At 45.9% G+C, this 26,203-nt stretch overlaps 1 protein-coding gene across 2 annotated transcripts in view; it reads left to right on the plus strand.

The window, feature by feature from the left end:
• The window catches only part of LOC144491673 (interleukin-17 receptor E-like), a 203,892-nt gene that overhangs the window by 44,503 nt on the left and 133,186 nt on the right, over positions 1 to 26,203 (plus strand). Inside the window, exons 8-16 of one of the 2 annotated variants that reach the window (XR_013497482.1) lie at positions 2,213 to 2,279; positions 4,971 to 5,143; positions 9,735 to 9,782; positions 12,076 to 12,121; positions 14,945 to 15,093; positions 17,026 to 17,091; positions 20,672 to 20,723; positions 21,273 to 21,380; positions 23,115 to 24,862. Coding sequence is in view for 1 of the 2 variants with exons in the window: in XM_078209841.1 (XP_078065967.1) it covers positions 2,213 to 2,279; positions 4,971 to 5,143; positions 9,735 to 9,782; positions 12,076 to 12,121; positions 14,945 to 15,093; positions 17,026 to 17,091; positions 20,672 to 20,723; positions 21,273 to 21,380; positions 23,115 to 23,764 (1,359 nt within the window). In the remaining variant the exon portion in view is untranslated. Of the gene's footprint in view, positions 1 to 2,212; positions 2,280 to 4,970; positions 5,144 to 9,734; positions 9,783 to 12,075; positions 12,122 to 14,944; positions 15,094 to 17,025; positions 17,092 to 20,671; positions 20,724 to 21,272; positions 21,381 to 23,114; positions 25,565 to 26,203 lie in introns of those variants that run through there. The other variant, XM_078209841.1, reaches the window with a different exon arrangement.

A 26,203-nucleotide genomic window follows, 5' to 3' on the forward strand; every position in this document is an offset into this window, starting at 1 on the left:
AGGAAAGGAGAGGGTGCAGAATGTAGTCTCACAGTCATAGCTAGGATGTAGAGAAAGATCAATTTAATATGAGCTAGGTCCATTCAAAAGTCTTATGGCAGCAGGGAAGAAGCTGTTCTTGAGTCGGTTGGGACATGACCTCAGACTTTTGTATCTTTTTCCCGAAGGAAGAAGGTGTAAGAGAGTATGTCTCGGGTGTGCAGGGTCCTTGATTATGCTGGCTGCTTTTCCGAAGCAACAGGAAGTGTAGACAGAGTCAATGGATGGGAGGCTGGTTTGCGTGATGGATGGGGCTTCGTTCATGACCCTTTATAGTTTCTTGCGGTCTTGGAAAGGTTAGGGAGGGAGTTCTAGCAACAGTGAAGGAATGGCGATATATTTCCAAGTCAGGGTGCTGAGTGGCTTGAAGAGGAACATCCAAGTGGCGGTGTTCCCATGTATCTGCTGCCCTTGTCTTTCTAAGTGCTAGAAGTCGTGGGTTTGGAAGATGTTGTCGAAGGAGCCTTGGTGAGTTGCTGCAGTGCATCTGGTAGATGGTACACACGGCTGCCACTGTGTGTCAGTGATGAAGGGAATGGATGTTGGAGGCGGTGAACGAGATGCCGGTTAAATGGGCTTCTTAGTCCTGGATGGTGTCGAGCTATTATTGATGGCGCTGCATTCATCTAGGCAGTTGGGAGTTCTCCATTACACTCCTGACATCTGCCTTGTGGATGCTGGACAGGCTTTGGAGAGTCAGGAGCTGAGTTACTCTCTGCAGAATTCCTAGTCTTTGACCAGTTTTTGTAGACACACTATTTATATGGCTGGGCTAGTTCAGTTTCTGGTAACTCCCCCAGGATGTTGATCGTGGGGATTCAGCAATGAGCATTGAGTGTCATGGGGCGATGATTGGACTCTCTCTTATTTACCCATAGGAAGAAAGGAAACATTTGATGGCAGCTTTGTTAAATAGCCATTATTCATGTGGACACTTAGACCAGGAAAATCAGGCGGGGCTTATAATGGGCAGCCAGGTAGCTGTCCCTCCTTGAAGTTGTACCTGAATGTCTGCACCCTTTTAGATTAGAGTTGAACAACCATCTGCACCCCCTGGTTAAATGGTGATCAGAAGCAGGATGATCCACCAACACCCCTCCAACCTCGAGACCAATTGGAAATGTCCAAGCTGTTGCAGGGACCAAGGATCAAAGCTGGGACTAAGGTCAACTGTGGCGGCCTTTTACCCATGGTACCACTGGGGGAATGATTTTATTTTATATTTTCCTTTCCAGTTTTCTCATCTGATTAGTGATCCCCCCCTTCAGACGTTGCCACCTTGCTGGGCTGTGTTCCCACTGGTATTTTGCCCAACTTGCTCGCATTTATAAGTGAGCCTGGCCAAAGGCTGTTGGCAGGCTATTTAACTATGGGGGACCATCATAGCTGAGGACAGTCAAATTCTGTCCTCACCCAACAGCTGTACATCTGCATTTTGCCGGATATGATATTAGATATAGCTCTTGGGGCTAAAGGGATTGAGAGATATTGCGGGGGGGGGGGGGAGAATAGGTGGGATCAGGTGATTAGCCATGATCAAAAGGAATGGCAGAGTAGGATTGAGGGGCTGAATGGCCTACTCCTGCTTCCAGTTTCCATGTTTCTATGAAAAAAAATCACGAAGCTGTATTTTTACCCCATCCTGGTCCTGAATATCAACGTCTATGGGTGGCACAATGGGGGCAGGGTGGCACGTTGGTTAGCACTACCGCCTCACAGCGCCAGAGATCCGGGTTCAATTCCCGGTTTGGGTCACTGTCTGTGTGCAGTTTGCACATTCTCCCCATGTCTCTGGATTTCCTCCGGGTGCTCCGGTTTCCCTCCACAGTCCAAGATGTGCAGGTTAGGTGGATTGGCCATGCTAAATTGCTCCTGAGTGTCAGGGGGACTAGCTAGGGTAAATGCATGTGGTTATGGGGATAGGGCCAGGGTGGTTGGTGCAGACTCGATGGGTCGAATGGCCTCCTTATGCACTGTAGGATTCTATGAACTGTTTAACATCTATCATCAGTTAGCTAACTCAGCACAGGCTGGGAATGGAACCATGACTACTGACTTAGTGAGCTTGCTGAGTTATCAGACAGTGCTTACTCCTTCTTGAATGCGTCTCCTGCTAAGTGATGTTCTGCCCAGTGGAGAAAGTTTATTAAAGCGAGTTAACTGGTCTCTTTAGGTATTTTACCCTGGGCTGGATAGCCACCGGACAAAGATTTGCCCTTTCACCAATAGCCCCGAAGCCTGTGAGTATGAAACAGCTATAGTTAAATGTCTTACGAGGATGCGATTAAACCAAAGAAAGGCACAAACTCAATCATAGAAGTGTTTCGAATGGCGACAGGGAGGAACTGACAGAAAACGGAGTCGCTCTCTGAGGAAGAAAATAATATGTTGCTTACGTAGAAGAGATCTGAATAGATGCAGAGAAGTTAGATAGATGGACTGAGGAATTACAGATGGAGTTTAATGTGGGTAAATATAAGGTTGAGCATTAAACATGAAACATGGGTCCCAGTGATGTGGGAAAATAATGGGGTGTAATGACTAAGTGTTCACTGACTAAGTTGGGCCGAGAGGTGGCGGATGGAGTTTAATGCGGAGAAGTGTGAGGTAATTCACTTTGGTAGGAATAACAGATGTGTTGAGTATAGGGCTAACGGGAGGACTTTGAATAGTGTGGAGGAGCAGAGGGATCTAGGTGTATGTGTGCATAGATCCCTGAAAGTTGGGAATCAAGTAGATAAGGTTGTTAAGAAGGCATATGGTGTCTTGGCGTTTATTGGTAGGGGGATTGAATTTAGGAGTCGTAGCGTTATGTTGCAACTGTACACAACTCTGGTGTGGCCGCACTTGGAGTACTGTGTGCAGTTCTGGTCCCCACATTACAGGAAGGATGTGGAGGCTTTGGAGAGGGTGCAGAGGAGGTTTACCAGGATGTTGCCTGGTATGGAGGGGAGATCCTATGAGGAGAGGCTGAGGGATTTGGGATTGTTTTCGCTGGAAAGGCGGCGGCTAAGAGGGGATCTTATTGAAACATATAAGATGATTAGAGGTTTAGATAGGGTGGATAGTGATAGCCTTTTTCCTCTGATGGAGAAATCCAGCACGAGGGGGCATGGCTTTAAATTGAGGGGGGGTAGTTATAGAACCGATGTCAGGGGTAGGTTCTTTACCCAGAGGGTGGTGAGGGATTGGAATGCCCTGCCAGCATCAGTAGTAAATGCGCCTAGTTTGGGGGCGTTTAAGAGATCCGTAGATAGGTTCATGGACGAAAAGAAATTGGTTTAGGTTGGAGGGTCACAGTTTGTTTTTTTTTTTTTAACTGGTCGGTGCAACATCGTGGGCCGAAGGGCCTGTTCTGCGCTGTAATGTTCTATGTTCTATGTTCTATAATCATTCTGTAAAGAAACCTGTTACTAGAAACATAGAAACATAGAAAACTACAGCACAAAACAGGCCCTTCGGCCCCACAAGTTGTGCCGAACATATCCCTACCTTTTAGGCCTACCTATAACCCTCGCTTTGAAGGGCTTTGAAGCTGATTTCTGATCAGATATAACTGATGAATTTAAATAGCTTGTTTTCCTTTAAGATTACTTTGATAAAGTTACATTTGGAATATTATGAACTTTGAAGGTGTATTGGTATGGTCACATTGACTTGAGAAAGGTGTAAATTAATTGGAACATGGGTGGCACAGTGGTTAGCACTGCTGCTTCACAGCGCCAGGGACCTGGGTTCAGTTCCAGCCCTGGGTGACTGTCTCTGTGGAGTCTGCACATGGAGTCTCCCTGTGTCTGTGTGGGTTTCCTCCAGGTGCTCCGGTTTCCTCACACAGTCCAAAGATGTGCAGATTACGTGCATTAGCCATGATCAATATGCAGGGTGAGGGCAGGGGATTGGGTGCTTTTCTAGAGGATTGGTGTAGACTCAAAGTGTACTGTAGGGATTCTATGGATTTAGGCATTGTATGTAGCCCTCCGGAACTCCGAGGTATGCACCTAGATTCAGAAAGAATGTTCCCGATGGTGGGGGAGTCCAGAACCAGGGGTCATAGTTTGGGAACCTTTTAGGACTGAGGTGAGGAGAAATTTCTTCACCCAGAGGGTGGTGAATGTGTGGAATTCACTACCACAGAAAGCAATTGAGGCCAAAGTGTTGTATGATTTCAAGAAGAAATTAGATATAGCTCTTGGGGCTAAGGGACCAAGGGATATGGGGGGAAGTGGGTATCAGGATATTGAATTCGATGATCAGTCACGATCAAAATGGATGGCGGAGCAGGCTTGAAGGGCTGAATGGCCTACTCTTGCTTCTAGTTTCTATGTTTCTATGAGGAAGGATGTCACTTGAGGAAGGATGTCACTTGAGGAAGGATGTCAAGACATTAGAGAGGGAGCAGAGGGGACTTCCAATCAGGGCTGATGAAGTTCAGTGATGTGGTGAGACTTGGGAATCTGGGATCATTTCTGTTTGGAGCAGCTGAGGCGAAGGCCGGATTTAATAGAATTGTTCAAAACTATGAGTGGTTTTGGTGGGTTAAGTAAGTAGAAACTGGTGGGTGGGCTGGTAACTAGAGGACACAGAGTTCAAATAATTGGCAAATGAACCAGTGGAGAGATGAGAAGAAATCTTTCACATGACTTGTTATGATCCGGAATGTTCTACATGAAAGGATGGTGGATCCCGATTCAATAGGAACCTCCCAAAGTGAATTGGATAGAAGTGAATATAAGCAAAATGAAAAGGAGTAGACTAATTGGATAGGTCTTTCAGAGAGAGCTAGCATGGGCATGATAGGACGAATGGCCTGTATCGTTGCTATAAGATTCTATGATTTACAATTGGATAAAACATAGCCAACAGAAAGCTAAAGAAATCATGTTGCCTTTGATTTATGAAATTTGAAGATTGCTTCATGATGTTTACCACAGTTGGTCCTGGCCTATGGAGGTCCAGCAATTTCTCTGACCTAGCTCATCGTGACAACAACATGGCCGTTCGCTTCTCTGGGAAATGCTACATTAAACCTCGTGCCGTCCTGTGCTGGAAATCAAACCAATCCTGCGAAGAGCTTGAGGAGTCAGCTATCGGGTTCTTAAAGTCTGTAAGTGACAGTCTCAGACAGCACCACCTATCACCAGGAGGATTTGTACTCCTCAGTAACAGCCAATCTCGGAGAGATTAGGGGATAATTTTTAACTTCCAATGGATGGACAGTAATGGGCCTGTGTTTTCACAATCCATGCACTCAGTGGCCATACCTTCCTCTGACCAGTGCCGCTGTCGCAAGCTTAGTGGTTCATAGAATTAAATTGATTAAATGTACAGCACAGAAACAGTGATTGCCATTTGAATAATTCAGTCAGCAGTCTGACATGGGGAGGCACGGTGGCACGGTGGTTAGCGCTGCTGCCTCACAGCGCCAGGGACCCAGGTTCAATTCCCGGTTTGGATCACTGTCTGTGCGGAGTCTGCACCTTCTCCCCGTGTCTGCGTGGGTTTCCTCCGGGTGCTCCGGTTTCCTCCCACAGTCTGGTAGACGTGCTGGTTAGGCGCTTTGGCCGTGCACGATTCTCCCTCAGTGTCCCCGAACAGGTGCCGGAGTGTGGCAACTAGGGGATTTTCACAGTAACTTCATTGTAGTGTTAATGTAAGCCTACTTGGGACACGAGTAAATAAACTTAAAAACGTAACTTAAACTTAGACATTATGGCAGTAGATAGTCTATGAGATAAACCTGAATAACAGACTGTTTGTTAATGAATGTTCTTTCAATGGGTATGGTGAGAGCACTCTTGTACAGAAAATATTCACACTGATAGGAAGCCCGTACAAATCCAGGACCCAGATCGCTTCGGGTTTTTTTTCCCATTCTTCAGCCTGTGCAAACATGAAGGGGCCTTGCTGAACCATTTAGAGCCCTTTTGTGTGCAAGCATCTTGACTGAATAATCCATTCAAGGCAACATTTAGTCACATTGGACTGGAGCGTACAGGTAATACCTCAGACAATACACCATCCTGCAGTGGAAGCTGTTTTATGAATTCCGCCTGGATCTTAAGTTTAGCAATTTGAATTTGGCTAGGGTAAGCATGAGATACTTCACTTCAGGTACGATTCAAATGACCCACTAGGGAGCTTTTATCAAACAAAGTTTATTTAAGAATACAGTTAACATATAGCAATAACTTTTATCAATTACAAACAAGAAAAAAAAGTCTTGTTATTGTATAATCCTTGACAAATATACGCAATGTTCCAATCAAACACACTTCCCCATAAACAAAACCCTTGCCACAGGTTTAACACAGAAAATAAGAATGCTCATGCGATGCTGAAACTTAGTTCTTTGGGTGGAGAAATGAAATTCTGACTTCCCAGCCTTGTAACGTCCAGCAGCTCTCTTGATACACACTCAGACGAGCTTGAAGTCACAACAGCTTTCCAAAACACCAGGGAGAGAAAGAGAGACTCTAGGTACTAGCTAGCAAAGCACCAACAACAGGATTTTCCCTCCAGGCAGGCCAGGAGACCTGCTTCCAGCTAGCCAGCAGAATTCCCAATTCCAGGGAAAGAGAAAGAGAAAAACTGCTTTTCAGTCTGATGTCCACATCCCTTCTAAACTAAAACGGCAGTCAGCAGACAAACTGAAAGTGAAACCTAAAATTCACTCTGAAAAGAAACTGTCCAAAACACATGACCTGCCACCCAATCGCAAATTCCAAGTCAGTGCATGAGGCCCAGATTAAAAATAAATAAAGCACCATTTAAACTATTGAAGCAGCAATAAAAGGAGTTTTAACAGTCGGTGCCACAATGAAACCAAAAGCTCTGCTAATGAACCGCAGAGAACGTGATTTAAAAAAAAACATTTCTTAAAGGTACACTAACGTCACAAAGCTCAGAGAGTTAACACCACTGAGCCACTTAACAGAATCTCAGTGAAAATCAGCTTGTCTTTTTGCAGATGATACATTTAGTACAACAAAGTTCAGTACAGCAAAATACAAAAATCCCAGAAACTCTAATTCGCCCTCTGGTTTGATTGCCAGCATTTCTTAATATATCTCAATAAATAGTTTATTGGAGCAAAATGTAGCTAGTAGCAAATGTACTGAATGAGAGGTTTGTGACAGTCCAATGATCCAAGTTTCTCAGTCAGCTCGGTTATACTTTCTGAAAGCACCTTGCGAAGGAATCATTAATGCATTAAACCAGGCACTCTGTAAAATCTGCCCTCCCAGTCAGAATGAAAGTTGGGCTAACATTGTACAGATCGATTGTGAGTTCTGCAGCGTGGTGCAGTTTTGTTCCTACCTTGAAAAGGCATACCGACACACAAGAGAAGGTGCAGAGAAAAGAGACACGGGGCATTCCAGGCCTTCAGGGTTTAAATTATGACAATAATTACACTGACCTTCCCTGAAGATAAGAAAACTGGTGTAAGGCCCAAGTGTAAGTCATAGGGAAGGTGGAAAAAGATCTAAAGGACAAGTGCAAAATTCAAAGCATCAAACAAATTGAGACATAAGAAAGCATTTATTTTCGTAGAATCATAGAATCCCTACAGTGTCGGTGGATGCCATTCTGCCCATTAGGTCTGCACCGACTTCTGACAGGGTATCTTACCCAGGCCGCCTTATGGTAACTCCACACATTTACGATGGCTAATCCATCCAACCTACACATCTTGGGACACTAAGGGGCAATTTAGCATGGCCCAGTCCACCTAACCTGCATATCTTTGGAGTGTGGGAGGAAACCGGAGCACCCGGAGGAAACCCACGCAGACATGGGGAGAATGTGCAAACTCCACACAGTCACCCAATGCTGGAATTGATCCCGTGTCCTTGGCGCTGTGAGGCAGCAGTGCTAACCACTGTGACACCCAGATTTTCCGATAGGATAGTGGCCAGTTGGAATAACTGCCAGAAAAGGCCATAGATTCAGGGTCAGTTGGCATTTTCTTTTAAAAGAAGCTGGGTAATTTTGGTGAGGGGTACAGTTAAGAGTATTACAAATATTTAACAATGTTAGAAATTCAGGCCAACTCTTGGGTAACTCCTTGGTGTTTGTGGTATCAATCACTCTCGTAAGCAGTTGGAGTGTCTCATGTTTATGGTGGGTGACTCATACAGTGTTCCACCTAGTTACACAATAACAGAACCTAGCAGTTTAGCATCTCCTTCTGATTGGGACTGGATATTCATGCCTTTTGCATGAATGTTTCATCAGCCCTCCTCGGAACGGCACAGTGGCACAGTGGTTAGCACTGCTGCCTCACAGCGTCAGGGACCCAGGTTCGAATCCCGGCTTGGGTCACTGTCTGTGTGGAGTTTGCACATTCTCCCCGTATCTGCGTGGGTTTCCTCCGGGTGCTCCGGCTTCCTCCCACAGTCCAAAGATATGCAGGTTAGGTGGATTGGCCGTGCTAAATTGCCCCTTAGTCAGGGGGATTAGCTAGGGCAAATGCATGGGATTGTGGGAATAGGGAGAGGATGGGATTGTGGTCGGTGCATACTTGATGGGCCGAATGGCCTCCTTCTGCTCTTTAGGATTCTATGAAGGCAAACTGAGTTCATTTTTTGTGAGAAAGGGTTTGAATTGAGATTTTGAGCTGTTTTTTTCCCCAGTTAGCTTGACATGTAGAGAGAGCAACAGATCAGATTGAGCTCTGACGAAGGATCATCCAGACTCTAAAAATTGGCTCTATTCTCTCTCCACAGATGCTGCCAGACCTGCTGAGATTTTCCAGCATTTTCTGCTTTTGTTTCCGATTCCAGCATCCGCAGTATTTCGCTTTTTATTGGATTGACCCTGTTCATCCATCCCATTTATCTTCCGGAATAATACAATGTTAAGAATGTCATCTTACATAGCAGAATGTCAATTTACATAGCAGATCCACTGTTCTTTGTTTATTTTGAGTCTCCTGAGTCTCCCTGAAGCATTTGCTGCTGTCTAATTTAGAGCAGAATCAGGCTATTCAGCCCCTCAAACTTGCTCTGCCAGTCAATGTGATCCTGGCTGATCTGATCATGGTGTCAACCTCACTTTCCTGCCTGAGCTGTGTACTGGCCCCCTCTGGTGTAAAAGACTGGAAGTGCATCATATTGGTTTATTCCACAGTTCCGAGGGACATTACTATTCAGACATCTCAATGGTTCTTAGCCTCCCACCCCAAAATATTCCTTCCCTTACCTTTGGTGTTCTCTCAATCGTTGACCAAACATCATTAACCGTGTGTGCTCTTAACAACCTTTCTTGCTGTTCTGTAAACTAATTGGATGGCATGGTGGCACAGTGATTAGCACTGTAGCCTTGCAACACCAGGGACTAGGGTTCGATTCCCGGCTTGGGTCACTGTCTGTGTGGAGTCTGCACTTTCTCTCTGTGTCAGCGTGGGTTTCCTCCGGGTGCTCTGGTTTCCCCCCACAGTCCGGAAGACGTGCTGGTTAGATGCATTGGCCATACTAAATGCTCCCTCAGTGTACCCGCACAGGTGCCGGAGTGTGGCGACTAGGGGATTTTCACAGTAACTTCATTGCAGTGTTAATGTAAGCCTACCTGTGACAGTAAGAAATAAATTTAACTTAACAAGTGTGCCGCATGACAATAGCAGAAATAGCTACAACAGGAAGATCCATTATTCACATCAAATAGTGGCTGATATTTTCTTTCCCTCCATTCCACAGGGCTATGTGTTTAAGAGCGTTGACATACATTCTCAGATGTGCTATAAGGTAATTGATAGTTTCACTTATTCACAATATCTAATGTTTCAAGCATGAAAGTTCCACCCTCGACCCTGCCACTGGCTCCAGTTTGTCACATTGCCTGCCTGATATCCAACACTGGACAAGCAGAAATTTCCTCCGACTAAATATTGCGAACACTGTTTTCATTCCCACCGCAAATTCCCTTCCCTCACCGTTCACTCCATCTCCTTGGCAACTTCCCGAATCAGATCATTCACAACCTTGGTGTCACATTCGACCCCGAGTTGGTATGGGCGGCATGGTGGCACAGTGGTTAGCACTGCTGCCTCACAGCGCCAGGGGCCCGGGTTCAGTGGGTTTCCTCCGGGTGCTCCGGTTTCCTCCCATAGTCCAAAAATGTGTGGGTTAGGTTGATTGGCCATGTTAATTTGTGGGGTTATGGGAATAGGCTTGGCTGAGATTGTGGTCGGTGCACGCTTGATGGGCTGAATGGCCTCCTTGTATACTGTAGGGATTCTATGATATGATTCTCTGATGAACTTATAAAGGTTGATATTCAGAGAGTCTTGGATGTACTTGTACGAGGAAGACAGAAAGTTGGCGTGCAGGTACTGGCAAGCAATGAGTAAGCAAATAGCAGGTGAACCTTTATTGCAAGGAGGATAGGAGTCCAAGAATAAGGCAGTTGTGCAGGGATTTGGTGAGACCACATCTGGAATATTGAGCATGGATTTGGTCTGGTGTTGGCCGCCGTGCTGGTTTTCAGGCTCCACCCAACTCGAAGGCCATTTTTGCCGAGGTGCAATGTTGCAGGGCTGGGGGCAATGGCAGGACTGCACGCAATGGGTAGGTGACCTGGCTTGTTGAGAGCCTATTGAGGCAGGTTAAAGGAGGCTAGCTGGAACTTTCCTGCAGATGACATGGGCCAATTTAGCTCCCTAAAGCAGCCTCCTGGCGTTAGGCTATGGCGGGGGCTGGGGGCAGTGTGGAGAACCGTAGGTAGTGCGCAGATAGGCTTAGAGCCCTCCCTCCCTGTCTCTGTGCTGAAGCAGCCACAGGCCAGCTTTGTGGATGGCTGTATCCCAGAGTGTTAACTTGGCTTCAAAGACCATTTTCTAGTTTAAATTTTCAGAGAGGGAGAGCACCTCCATTTTGTAGCACCCTCTCCCTTCCTTACCCTCCATTGTCGGCTGCTGTTTTCAAACAGCCCCTGTATAGCCGCCCAGCTTCCAGAGCCCATCTGCTGCCCTTACTTGAACAGCAGATCCCTCTGTCCACTACTGGCTGCCCTGGGGATAATGACAATCAGTGACTATGGCCTTCTGTGTATGGGAGCATTTAATTAGGGAATTCTTGCCTGCATCCTAATGTAGTTCAGTCGGGAAAGGCTGTGGGGCGGCCTTCCTGCCATGTCAATTAAAGCCCTTAAATGGGCAATCAAATGTGCCCACTAAAGAGCAACATCCAGCCTCTGCTGGTATTAACCCGGTGATGGGCAATGGGGCCTTGTAATGCGGGGAGCTCAGCAAGCGACCCCTGACATGTTTCCCACACAGAGTTGGCTTCTGACCCCTGTTTTAGTCTGAAGATGGAACTCAAAAGCCTGCAGGCAAAATCCGGCTGTAGAAGCTAGGAGACTTCCCTGTATAGCAAGCGGGACCATATAGCACGCACATTATTCAACATCCTTCTCCACAGACACAGAGGGCGGCATGGTGGCACAGTGGTTAGCGCTGCTGCCTCACAGCGCCGGGGACTTGGGTTCGATTCCCGGTTTGGGTCATTGTCTGTGCGGAGTTCTCCCCGTGTCTGCGTGGGTCTCTTCTGGGTGCTCCGGTTTCCTCCTAGAGTCCGAAAGACGCGCTGGTTAGATGCATTGGCCATGCTAAATTCTCCCTCACTGTATCCGAACAGGCGCCAGAGTGTGGCGACGAGGGGATTTTCACAGTAACTTCATTGCAGTGTTAATGTAGTGTACTTGTGACACTAATAAATATAACTTCAAACATTAGCCTGTTTGTACTGAGCGTTAAAACTGCACATTTCCAGTAATCCTCACCTCGAGAAAGAGTTTCCGGATTCTGGAACAGATGGAAGTGCTGATAAATAAAGGGGAGAAAGCTGGTACAATGGTACGGAGCTGTGATCCGGCAATGGTTTGACCGCTGCCTACAGCAAGTAAGCTCAGGAATGAGCTCACAATCTGAGGTTATCCATGACCTGAGTGTAGGAAAAGTCATGTTAGTTTTGGTATCACAAGCTTCCATTTTCATGACCTGATGCCAATTACATTGATTTGCTCTGTCTTCTTCTGCAGTTTAAGTATAAAAACAGCAGCCACATTGAGTGCCGAAACAGAGCAGGTATGTTAGTTTTGCTTTTAATAATTATGACTGCAGCGTTTACAGATTTTAAAATCGGAGTGTGCTGAAATGCTCTGGGAGAACCATGGTGCACACTTAGGCCGTCAGGGGGAGAATGGGAATAAATCAAACTCAGGAAAATCTGCCCCGCTGCCGGACTTGAGTACAATGAAACCAAGGCTGACATCCCAGTGCAGTGCCGAGAAAGTGCAGCACTGTCAGAGGTGCTGGTTTTTAGATCAGACGTTAAGCCTAGGCTCTATCTGCTCTCTCAGACGAACATAAAAATCCCCATGGTACCATAGAACATAGAACAGCACAGCACAGAACAGGCCCTTCGGCCCACGATGTTGTGCCGAGCTTTATCTGAAACCAAGATCAAGCTATCCCACTCCCTATCATCCTGGTGTGCTCCATGTCCCTATCCAATAACCGCTTAAATGTTCCTAAAGTGTCAGACTCCACTATCACCGCAGGCAGTCCATTCCACACCCCAACCACACTCTGAGTAAAGAACCTACCTCGGACATCCTTCCTATATCTCCCACCATGAACCCCATAGTTATGCCCCCTTGTAATAGCTCCATCCACCCGAGGAAATAGTCTTTGAACGTTCACTCTATCTATCCCCTTCATCATTTTATAAACCTCTATTAAGTCTCCCCTCAACTTCCTCCGCTCCAGAAAGAACAGCCCTAGCTCCCTCGACCTTTCCTCATAAGACCTACCCATTTCAAGGAAGAATGGTGGATTTAACCCTGGTGTCCTGGCCAATATTTAGCCCCCAATTCATGCAGGTTATCTGTTCATTATTTCATAAGACTATAAGACACAGGAGCAGAAGTGGACCATTCGGCCCATCGCTCCACCATTCAGTGGAATCATGACTGATTTGATGTGATAAGCCTCAACTCCACTTTCCTGCCTTATCCCTATAACCCTCAATTCCTTTACTGATTAAAAATCTGTCTATCTCAGCCTTGAACCTACTTAATGACCCAGCCTCTACAGTCCTCTGCGCTAAAGAATGCCACAAATTTTAACACTACTTCTTCAGTGATAATGATCGTTTTTAGGTCTTCACCTGCCATAGCCTTCTTGTCATCTTTTCTTAGATAAGGGGACCAAAATTGTTCACGGTGTTCCAGATGTGGTCTAATACAAGCATTGAGAGATTTTGGGTGTATGCAAAATGGCTGCTGTGTTTGCCTCATTGCACTTCAAAACATTGTCTGTGAAGCTCTTTGAGGATTCCAGTGGCTCTGTAAAACACTCTATAGATGCAAGTCCTCCGATCTTCCCCTTGCTTCAGGATGATTAGTGTTGTGCTTCCTATGGAAAGAGGGTGCTGTGTTGGTGTGATTTTGATGCCGGCAATATGTCTCCTCATCATTCATCTGTGCCATCCTACCCCTCCACTTCCAAATTTCAGACAGATGTACACCTTTCCTGAGGAGTTTTAATCTCTCTTGTTGCAGACTAAACGGTTCGTCCTTCTTGCCTCTGAATCATGATGTTGTCGTTTTAAGTCCCACTCGAGCACAGAAGTCAAGCTGATGCTTCAGTGCAGTACAGAGGGGATGCCGCACTGCCCAAAGTGTCAGTTATTTAAATTCATTTTTATGGGTTGTGGATGTCACTGGCTAGGCCAGCATTTATTGCCTAATTGCCTCCGTTTCAGAGGGCATTTGAGAGTCAACCGTATAGAGTCTGGAGTCACATGTAGGCCAGATGAGGTAAGGACTTCCTTCCCTAAAGGGCATTAGTGAACCAGATGGGTTTTTATGACAATCGTTAAAGGCTTTTAATTCCAGGTTTTCATTGAAGTCAAATTTCACCATCTTCCGTGGCGGGATTTGAAGTCGGGTCCCCAGAGCATTACCCAGGGTCTCTGAATTACTAGTCCAGTGATAATTCCACTGTGCCGCTGCCTCCCCATCAGAAGTGATGTTAAACTTAGGCCCCATCTGCCTTCTTAAGTGGATGTAAAAGATGCACTACTTCAGAGAAACAGGACAGTTCGCCTTGATAAATTAGCCAATATTTATCCCTGACTCAACGTCACAAAAAACAATCATCCGGTCGTAATCGCACGGCTGTTTGTGGGAGCTTGCTGTGCACAAATTTGCTACCATGTTCCCTCCATTTCTTTCTTTGTCTTTCTTTTTTTCCCTCCCTCTTTCCATCAAGTACTCCTGTCTGCACCAGTAATACTTCCACGTCCCTGTCTTCACGAGTCTTCCTGCTGTAATTCCCCAGTTGTTGGCCGCACAGGCATTTGTCCAAATATCATTTCCAGGAACCAGCTTTCAGAGACACGTTCTGAGTGAAGTGTAAGTTTGTTGCGTCCAGGGTGGTGTTGACCGGTTTGGTGAAGTAAAGTCCTACTTCACTGCGGATGGGTGGCAGATTGTGCACAAGAACACAGGAGATAGGAGCAGCGGTGGAGGACGTGGCCCATTGGGCGGGTATTGAGGGGATGTTGGGGGAGGGGGATGGTGGGAGAGGGAGTATGGTGGGGGGATGGTGGGTGAGGGAAGGGAGAGAGGGCGGGTTTGGGAGGGGGATGGTGGGGGAAAGTGGGAGGGGGGGGGGAGGGAGGGGGGATGGTGGTTGCTTCGATGTCCATAAACAGGAAGCAACAAAAACTTGCCTCTATACTGTGAATCATTCAGTGCTTTCAGAAACAATGTGCTTGAACTCCTCAGTGGATTAAAGACCATCTTTAATTTAGTTTGATCGAGTCGAGACTGATAGTTCAATATCATTCATTAGTGACAGCACCAACGCTGACTAACATCACTGAGACTCTTTTGTTTACAGACACCGATTGGAACGTGACTTTGGCGATGGAATCAAACAAATTCTTGCTAACCTTTGCTTCACACATCCCAGCATCCTTCAGTGCTGTCCTATGCAAGCTGGTAGGAGAGGAATGTCAAAACACGAGTCAGATCCACAGCATAACCCAGGTCAGAGCTGGATGATATCGCAATCTTTGCCAAGGGTCGTGGCCACGGTGGCACAGTGGGTAGCGCTGCTGCCTCATGGCGCCAGGGACCCCGGTTCCATTCCCGGCTTGGGTCACTGTCTGTGTGGGTTTGCATGTTCTCCCCGTGTCTGCGTGGGTTTCCTCCGGATGCTCCAGTTTCCTCCCACAGTCTGAAAGACATGCTGGTTAGGTGCATTGGCCATGCTAAATTCTCCCTCAGTGTACCCGAACAGGCACCAGTGGCGACTAGGGGATTTTCACAGTCGCTTCATTGCAGTGTTAATGTAAGCCTACTTGTGACACTAATAAATTCACATTAAACTGGAGTCCTATTAGCTGATACATTTCAAAATAACTTTGCTTTCAAACAACACTTCTCAATCTGGATTGAAAGACTGCTATTCAGAACAAAGAAAATTACAGCACAGGAACAGGCCCTTTGGCCCTCCAAGCCTGCACGGACCATGCTGCCCAACTGAACTAAGACCCCCCTATCCTTCCGGGGACCATATCCCTCTATTCCCATCCTATTCATGAATTTGTCAAGATGTCCCTTAAAACTCACTACCGTATCCGCTTCCACTACTTCCCCCGGCAGCGAGTTCCAGGCACCCACCACCCTCTGTGTAAAAAAACTTGCCTTGTACATCTCCTTTACACCTTGCCCCTCGCACCTCAAACCTATGCCCCCTAGTAATTGACTCTTCCACCAGAAGAAACTATTTCTGTGCAGCCAGCCTAGACATGATTAATATCTTCTTCTTGTAGATTGTTAGGAACATATGAACAAGGAAACGAGGACAGATGGGAGAACCAATACACTTGTAATGCCTTGTGCATCGCAATAGATACAGTCCCTGCCTCACCCGAGACTATGTGAGTTCCTGACAGCAGCGGGAACGAGATGCAACACCCAATCTGGGTGAAGGAAATCTGGGAAATTCCTCTTTGGCTCTTTAGCACAATTAAAGCTAGACCGAGGGGTGGGTCATAGAATCCCTATGATGCAGGAGGAGGCCATTCGGCCCATCGAGTCTGCACTGAGCACAATCCCATCCAGACCCTATTCCCATGACCCTACTTATTTACCCTACTAACCCCCTGATACTAACAGGTAATTTACCATGGCCAATTAATCTAACCTGCACATCTTTGGAATGTGGGAGGAAACCGGAGCATCCGGAGGAAACCCACACAGACACGGGGAGAATGTGCAAACTCCACACAGGCAGTGACCCAAGCCGGGAATCGAACCCAGGTCCATGGAGCTGTGAGACAGCAGTGCTAACCACTGTGCCACCGTACCGTGAGTAACAATGATATGGGTAATAATAATGTGCAGCAGCTACCTTTTGCATGAGGTGATCTGCATCGCAGCCCACAAACAGGTCCATCTCTTATTTGGAGGAATTCAGCGTGTCTACACACTCTGCATGGCAGTCTTTTCTAGATTTAGATGAGGAAAGCTGAAAGGAGAGTCAAGTGCAGAATAAACACTGACATGGACTGCTTGGGCTGAATGGCCTATTTCTGTGTTCATAAGTTAATACGATATAGGAGCAGAATTAGGCCATTTGGTCCATCGGGTCCGCTCCGCCATTCAATCATGGCTGATATGCTCCTCATCCCCATTTTCCTGCCTTCTCCCCATAACCCTTCAACCCATTACCAATTAACTCCTCCTTAAATTTACTCATTGTCCCAGCATCTACCACACTTTGGCGTAGCGAATTCCACAGATTCACAACCCTTTGGAAGAAATAGTTTTTCCTCAACTCTGTTTTAAATTTGCTACCCCTTATCCTAAGGCTGTGACCTCTCATCCTAGAATGCCCCACGGTGCCGTATATCCTGTGTAATTCTATGTAATCCCAATGGATGTTTCATACTAAAATGGTCATGTCATTCGCAGAAAAAACTGAGCACCCAGAAACTCCTTATGATTCTGCCCGTGGAAAGCCAGGAATTCTGCGTAAGGGTAGGTAACTCATCAGTTATCTTAAAAGAACTTGGCTGGGGAGATTTCTCGATATTCTTATTGAAAATGTCAGCGCGAGAACACAGGAAGTGCAGGACACGGCTCACGCTGGCTCCTTGATGAACAATTAACAGGAGGGATTTCTCAGTCATTGATTCCCAATATCCCAGCTCCATTAGCTAAGACTGCTTGGGAAGGAGACATTGATAACGCGTGCATTTGGCTAGATAAAGCCAGTGACCAATCTGTGTACAGTTCTGGTCACCCTATTGTAGAAAGGATATTATTAAACTAGAAAGAGTGCAGAAAAGATTTACGAGGATGCTACCGGGACTTGATGGTTTGAGTTATAAGGAGAGGCTGGATAGACTGGGGCTTTTTTCTCTGGAGCGTAGAAGGCTGAGGAGTGATCTTATGGAGGTCTATAAAATAATGAAGGGCACAGATCAGCTAGATAGTCAATATCTTTTCCCAAAGGTAGAGGAGTCCAAAACTAGAGGGCATAGGTTTAAGGTGAGAGGGGAGAGATACAAAAGGGTCCAGAGGGGCAATTTTTTCACACAGAGGGTGGTGAGTGTCTGGAACAAGCTGCCAGAGGTAGTAGTGGAGGTGGGTACAATTTTTGTCTTTTAGAAAGCATTTAGACAGTTACATGGGTAAGATGGGTATAGAGGGATATGGGCCAAAAGTGGGAAATTGGGACTAGCTTCGGGGTTTAAAAAAACCTTTGTGTTGGGAGAAAGATTCAGAACCTGAGAGTTCAAAATAAAGTCAAAACAATTGCTTGTGATGACGGCCAGAATTCCCCGGCTGTTCAAGCCCCACCGCTGCTGCCAGCAGGAACGGAGAATTTGGCGCTCAGCCAAATTTCCCTTCACTGGAGCAGGGACCAGAGAATCCCAGGCGAGGTCGGAGAATCCCAGCCACGGGCGAGGTCGGAGAATCCCAGCCGCGGGCGAGATCGGAGAATCCCAGCCCAATATTGGATGATTAACTGAATGGATTAGTGCCACCATGGGAACATAATTTTCTATAATAGCCAAATGTGAATAAAAGAAAGAATCTGGATTTAAAATTCAGTATGGAGGAGGTATTCAATGAAACATTCATTTAATGTTTAAAGTCTCTCTGGTCTGTAAGAGTTTACCCTGCTCTACTTCAAGCTCACTTTGGAGTGGTTTAATACTATAGGTAGATAATTAGCCATTGTCCACAAGGGACCATAAGTATCTCTCTCTATTGGAGAGAGACAATTAGTTAAATTAGCTTGAAGGGCACCACTCTACGTCAAGCATGGTGTAGTTGAGGTGGTAGGTCCCAAGTTTACCACAGCCAGAACAGGAATTGAATCTGAACAGTTGGTGTTATTTAGAATCACACGCGAACCATCTAGCCAACTGAGCTAACCAGCCCATTACGCTTGCTATCATGGATACTTTATAAGTCCCCAGTGGAGATCAGGCATTACTGACTTTAGATTCCTCACCCATTAAAGCAAATACACTACTTGTGACAGAGGTGGAGCACTTTGGAGCAGCAGTGCACCAATAATTGATGACAGAACCCATTAGTGGCTGACACATGGGCTGGAATTTTACCGGCATGCCCCCCCCCCCCCCAGGCTCGTAAGATCGCGCCCAAGGCCAACGGAGAATTCCGTTTTGTGAGCCGGTAAAATCAGGGCCATGAAGTCCCACTGCTGCAGAGATCAAATACTTTAAATGCTGTCTAGTTATTTTCACCAAGGATCTGGTCCTCTTTGTTACATTTCATTGGATGCAGCTCTGCAGGGCAATAGAAACTTTTGAAGAAAGAGCAATGTTGTAATACCTTCAACTGGGGCTCTGCCAGAAACATGGGTGTAGCACCGTGTTAGGACGTGTTTGTATGCCTTTTGATTAAGGTCTCTTTTTGGTGAAAGTCCAATGATTTATCGATAATGCCTCCACACCCTCTGAATTTAAATACAATATTGGAATTGACGGATCCTTTGTGAAAGGAGACACTATGGCCGGAGTTTTAACGTCCCGCCCGCCACGGGGAATCAGAGCGGGCGAGCGGCGGAACATGGAAAGCTCTGTTGACCTCGGGTGGGATTTTACAGTTTCGGGACAAACAAGGGTGTAAAATCGCGCCCTACATCATACTGGCAATGATACCCTGGCTCTTTGAGTGCTGTGCAATACTCCCATAGCAAAGTCACCAGGTCTCTTCCCCCAACACGTAACTGAAGCTTTAGACAAAACCATGCTTCAGCAGGTAGCGGTATGATCAAGTAAAAGATCAAAAACACGTTTTTTAAAAATTCATTCATGGGATATGGCTGGCCAGCATTTATTGCCCATCCCTAGTTGCCCTTGAGAAGGTGGTGGTGAGCTGCCTTCTTGAATCGCTGCAGTCCATGTTCTGTGGGTGGGCCCACAATGCTGCTAGGGAGGGAATTCCAGGATTTTGACCCAGTGACTGCGAAGAAAAGGGGGTGTATTTCCAAGTCAGGATGGTGAGTGGCTTGGAGGGGAATTTGCAGGTGGTGGTGTTCCCATGTATCTGCTGCCCTTGTCCTTCTAGATGGAAGTGATTGTGGGTTTGGAAGGTGCTATCAAAGGATCTTTGGTGAATTGCTGCAGTACATCTTGTAGATAGTACACACTGCTGCTACTGAGCATCAGTGGTGGAGGGAGTGGATGTTTGTGGATGTGGTGCCAATCAAGCAGGGCTGCTTTGTCCTGGATGGTGCAAAGCTTCTTGAGTGTTGTTGTAGCTGCACCCATCCAGGCAAGTGGGGAGTATTCCATCACACTCCTGACTTTTGCCTTACAGATGGTGGACAGGCTTTGGGGAGTCAGGAGGTGAGTTACTCACTGCTTCTGACCTGCTCTTATAGCCACTGTGCTTATATGGTGAGTGCAGTTGAGTTTCCTCCGGGTGCTCCGGTTTCCTCCCACAGTCCAAAGATGTGCGGGTTAGGTTGATTGGCCATGCTAAAAATTGCCCCTTAGAGTCCTGAGATGCATAGGTTAGAGGGATTAGCGGGTAAATATGTGGGGATAGGGCCTGGGTGGGATTGTGGTCGGTGCAGACTCGATGGGCCGAATGGCCTCCTTCTGCACTGTAGGGTTTCTATGATTCTGGTCAATGGTAACCCCAAGGATGTTGATAGCGGGGGATTTAGTGATAGTTACACCATTGAGTGTCACGGGGCAGTTGTTAGATTGTCTCTTATTGGTGATGGTGACTTCCTGGCATTTGTGTGGCGTGAACGTTCCTTGCCACTTGTTAGCCCAAGTCTGGATATTGTCCAGGTCTTGTTGCATTTGAACATGGACTGCATTATTATCCAAGAAGTTGCAAATTGTACTGAACATTGTGCAGTCATCGGCGAACATTCCCACTTCTGACATTATGATGGAGGGAAGGTCATTAATAGCATAGTCCAGTGTGAGGTTAGTGCCCCTTTAAGGGATGTTTATTTTTCATTAATAGCATAGCCTAGTAAGAAGCAGATAAAATGGAATGGAATTTCAATTTCACTGCAGTATCTATTAGAGAATTTGACACCTTGTTAAAATCTCTTTCATAGGTGTGGCGTTCTGATGTGACTTTCTCTGGGAAGCAGCTGCTTTGTCCAAACTGTAAGTGTTACAACTTATTTTAGAAGACCATATATTTTAATTCATTGCACTGAGTGCAATGCGTTGAGAATCCTTACATTCTAACTTCAAGTTTCTCAAAATGCAAACAGTACATTTTACAATTTCTATCAAATTGAACATTTCTTAAAGGGACATGGTAGCACAGTGGTTAGCACTGCTGCCTCACAGTGCCAGGGATCCAGGTTCAATTCTGGCCTCGGGTCCCTGTCTGTGTGGAGTTTGCATGTTCTCCCCGCGTCTGCGTGGGTTTCCTCCAGGTGCTCCGGTTTCCTCCCACAGCTCAAAGATGTGCGGGCTAGGATGATTGGCTATGATAAATTGTCCCTTAGTGTCAGGAGGACTGGCAGTGTAAATATGTGGGGTTACGGGAGTAGGGCCTGGGTGGGATTGTGGTCGGTGCAGAGTTGATGGGCCAAATGGCCTCCCTTTGCACTGTAGGGATTCTATGATTCTGTTGAATTCAATCTCTATACATTCTGTTCCCATTTGTTTTCTAAAATGTCTTTTTTCTCGTCGTTTGTTTCCCAGACTCCCGTCATTGGATTGGGCTGGGACTCTTAGGCACAGTGGCTGCATTAGCTGTTATGATGATGTTCATTTACATAGTCTGGAAGATTACAACTAAAATTGTATCAGGTAACATAAAACCATATTCAAGATTTGTATAGCACAGGAGGCCATTAGAACTATTATGTCTGTGCCAGCTCTTTGAAAGAATCATCTAGTTAGTCCTAATCTCTGGCACTTTCCCCATAGCATTGCAAATTTCTCCTTTTCAAGTGCATACTGTATCCAATTCCCTTTTCAAAATTAATGCTGAATCTGCTTCTACCACCCTTTCGAGTAATGCATTCTAGGTCATAACAACTCACTGTTTAACTGTTTTTTTAAAAAACGCCTCTTTAAAGATTAGTTTGGTTGATATCCACAACGCAAAATTGTTCTGGAATCAGTCCAGTTAACATTGCAGTCAGAAGGTCTCACTTATTAAAAAATTTATTCATGGGACATGGGCGTCGCTGGCTGGCCACCCTTGAACTAATTAGCTTTCTTGACCATCTCAGAGGGCAGTTGAGAGTCAACCACGTTGCTATGACTCTGGAGTCACATGTAGGCCAGACTGGGTAAGGACGGCAGATTTCCTTCCCTAAAGGACATTAGCGAACCAGATGGATTTTTCATGACAATCGACAATAGTTTCATGGTCATCAGTGAATTTTTAATTACAAATATTTTTTATTGAACTCAAATTCCACCATCAGTCGTGGTGGGATTCAAACCCGGGTCCCCAGAACATTAGCTGAGTTTCTGGATTAATTGTCTAGTGATAATACTACTCGACCATCACCTCCCCGATGTCAGTTCTGTGTCAGATTGTGCTGACTGCAAACTTACCCATAGCCATGCCTCATTCATTCTCATACCTTGAGAATGGAATCATATTCCCACAGTGATCCCCAGCCATCCCACACCTGACATAAACTTCTCACCTGTACGCTTTTGGTTCCTGCAGCAGAGGTTGTCACATCTGTATATCCCTCAATGACAGTGGTTTGTAACTACACGCCACAAGTTCTTTCAACTCCATGAGTGCCACCTGCTTTGTCTGGGTGAGGGATGGGTTTGTTGTACCATGAGCCTTTAGAGAGCGTCAGCCACCATCCAAATCCAGTAGCCCCGTGCTAAAGATTGCAATCATTGAAGCAAACAAAACGGGGCTCAGCGCTGATATGTTCAGTCTGCTGCCATTCCCTAGCTTTACCTCACAAATGAGAGGAAGGTTTTGGAAAATAATGCTGAGGAGTGGCTGGTGCTGAAGAAGCCGTAACCCAACATTCCTATCCTGCAAGCAATGAAAAAGCTTGATCCTTGAAAGGGTTAATAATCACACAAGTTTGAAACTCACACAAGCTGCTCTGAAAATAAGGTCTTATAAGAGCCTTCACAGATGAGCACCAAGGCCATTAGTCTGGGCAAAACACATTAAATCAGACACGAGGAAAAGGGAATGATATATAGACTCAGACACAAGCTGGGTCAGTGATAATTTGCAACAATGATGTATTAAGTTGTCACATTGATTGGAAATGATAATGAAGCAAGCGTAAGGTGATAGCGATTGGTATGTGCTCATTACTTGTAATCAAATTTGAAACTGCAATTGCTTGTGTGTTTCTGCACACTGGCTAGTTACAGACTGTGAGTTGTGACTTTCCAGCGTCCGAGTTATATAGCTTGATTAAAACAGCTGTTTAAGAGAACTCCATGACTTGGTCTGGTTGCTTACAGGTTAAAGTTGTGATCAATTAAAAGGCTGACATTAAAGCCCGCAACAATCTGAAATCTCCTTTTTTTTTTGTGTCTCTGCAGCCCCACTCTGGAAAAGAACAGTGCTGGTGATGTACTCCCCAGATTCTGAAGAGCACAAAACATTGATCTGTGCTTTTGCAGATATTCTGAAGACTGAACTACACTGCAATGTCATCCTGGACCTATGGGATTCTGGCAGAGTGGCAGAGATTGGTATCATCTCTTGGCTTTATAGCAAGAGGGAACTTGTCGAACGCGAAGGAGGAAAGATACTAATCATCTGGTCAAAAAGAAGCCAAAAAATGTACAACCAATGGAGTGCATTGGACCGAGGAAGCCAACTTGAGTTCAGTGACCTGCATGACCTTTTCAATACCTCAATGGCTTGTGTTTTCAATGACTTTTTAAGAAACAGGAGGATAAAAGATTACAGTATTATCTATTTTGATGGACTATGTAGCAAAGAGAACATTCCAGAAATATTCACCAAGATCTCCAAATACCGAATGCTGAAGGATTTTCCGAGCCTGGTGCACACACTGCTCTCCGCTCCCGGGCTTCCCTGCAGTCTCAAGCTCAGCACTAAGTTTCTGGCGCGTAAGATCCGGCAGTCCGAGAAGATGCAAATGCTGAGAGACAGGATAGAGCAGTGCACAAAGTTACAGGGACGCGGGCTTCTCTGCTGCGAGGAGTGTGACTGGTCAGACTGAGGTTGGTAGGACATGATGTTAAAAAAGTCTCACCTATAACAAGAGAGAAAGAGTGAGGATTGAGGCCTGAGTGGTTAAATGGCAGAATTAGACCTGCCAATTCTTTTTTAAATGAACCTCATGCCTCTTGTGTGCCTCCATAATGAAGGGTACTGTCTGACAGACAGATGGAAATCCATCGCAAGCAAACAACTCCACGAAGTCCATGTCACCTGTTCTTCGAGAGGTTAAATGCAACAGGAGGAGACTGGAGTTTGTTAAGAATTTAACCCAAGCGACTGGTGTTCAGAACTGACATGTGGAGGGAGTAATCGAGATCTGCGACTTTTTTTCGTGTAGTGGATCAAGGTTTAAAATCAGCTTCATGGGGACACATGGCAAGGTTAACACATCCTGGAAGATCGGAAAACTTGCCATGGATGAAAGAGGAAGATGGAAAGAGGCTCGGAGACTCAGAGGTGGCAAGGACTGAAGAGAAAAGAGGCAATGCTAGAGAGAATGAACTTTTACTCTCAGGACTACTTATTTTAGAGCACTTATTCACAATCCTTCCGCCTGAATTCACAATGGAAACTCCAGCCTTTTGGTCGTATATTCGCAAAGAGACTCAATGTATCTTAACTATCAAATTGCACTTATAACCAGGTACCTTGGATCATTTCTCAAAATAACTAATTGGTCACTGAAAATGCCAGCATGGAGTTCTGTCTCCGCTGACAGTATGTCTAAAACTTCACCGCATCTCCTCAGATATAGGGCTGGCAGGCTGGACATTCAATAAACACTCAAACCATGAGGATATGATAGATTTTCAATTTGCACTCTGCTGGGTCACATTGTTATATTCTGGAAATATTGCCAAGCTGTTGAAACCTTTATGTTGATCAACAGAAGAGGCCGAAGATGCTCCTTCCAATTTTCTCTACTCCTCTTTATTTATGCTCAAGAACTCTCCATTGAATAGGGCTGAATGCTGGAATTCTGTGCAGGAAATAGTGGACTAGGACTTGGCACTTACTGTCCATCCCATCTTTTGTTTTAAAAAACGTGCTCACTATTAATATCCATCCTCCACAAGGATGGGACAGAGGTCCACGGGTGGCACGGTGGCACAGTGGTTAGCACTGCTGCCTCACAGTTCCAGGGACGCAGGTTCAATTCCGGCCTTGGGTGACTATCTGTGCGGAGTTAACACGTTCTCCCCTTGTCTGCGTGGGTTTCCTCCGGGTGCTCCGGTTTCCTCCCACAGTCCAAAGATGTGCTGGTTAGGTTGATTGGCCATGATAAGTTATCCCCCAGTGTTCAAATATGTGTAGGTTAAGGGAATTAGCGGGGTAAATATGTGGGGTTACGGGGATAGGGCCTGGGGTAAGATGCTGTGTTGGAGAGTTAGTGCACACTTGATGGGCCGAATGGCCTACTGCACTGTAGGGTTTCTATGAAGGTCGTTGCAGGCTGCCGAGAATAACAGTGCTCCACAATGAAGAATGGGAAACACACCTGTGATAGGGTGGGCAGTAATGTCCTGGGTCTTTTACCTGCTCCTTATAAACTTGTTACCATCAGGGTCAAGGAGAATGGAGTTAAAGTACCTCAGGGTTTGATCCAAATTAAGATGCGCTTGATTCAATTCCTCTGTACTCTTGTTATCTAGGTACCCCACCACTACCACTTACTTCTAATCACTCCCATTCCTAAAGTATCATAGAATCATACGGTGCAAAAGGAGGCCATTCGGCCCATCGAGTCTGCACCGACCACAATCCCACCCAGGCCCTATCCCCATAACCCTATGCATTTACCCCAGCTCGTCCCCCTGACACTAAGGGGCAATTTAGAATGGCCAATCCGCCTAACCCGCACATCTTTGGATTGTGAGAAGAAACCGGAGCACCCGGCGGAAAACCACACAGACACGGAGAGAATGTGCAAACTCCACACAGACAGTGACCCAAGCTGGGAACTGAATCCAGGGTCTCTGGCACTGTGAGGCAGCAATGCTAACCACTGTGCCACCGTTATTTTATGGCTTCCATTTATGATGGGTTTTTCTCTGTGGAGTGTACAAGCATTAATGCACTTTTTTTTGGAGAAAATATCTTCACAATCCACATCACCTCATGTCGCGATTTTGCACATTATCCAGTTTCCACCAAAGGAGTCAAAAGGCCCATTTGGCTGTTATGAAATGGAGGAGTCCTTGGGTAAGCTGGACGTTCACTTTGAACAAAGCACAGGAACAGGCCCTTCGACCCTCCAAGCCTGCACCGACCATGATGTTTGCCTAAACTAAAACCGTACGCACTTACAGAGTCCATATCCTTCCATTCCCGTCCAATTCGTGTATTCGTCTAGTTGTCCCTTAACTGCCACTATCGTATCTGCTTCGACCACCTCCCCGGGCAGCGAGTTCCAGACATTTACCGCCCTCTGTGTAAA

This window comes from Mustelus asterias, chromosome 3, assembly GCF_964213995.1.
Source record: "Mustelus asterias chromosome 3, sMusAst1.hap1.1, whole genome shotgun sequence".
Lineage (NCBI taxonomy): Eukaryota > Metazoa > Chordata > Chondrichthyes > Carcharhiniformes > Triakidae > Mustelus > Mustelus asterias.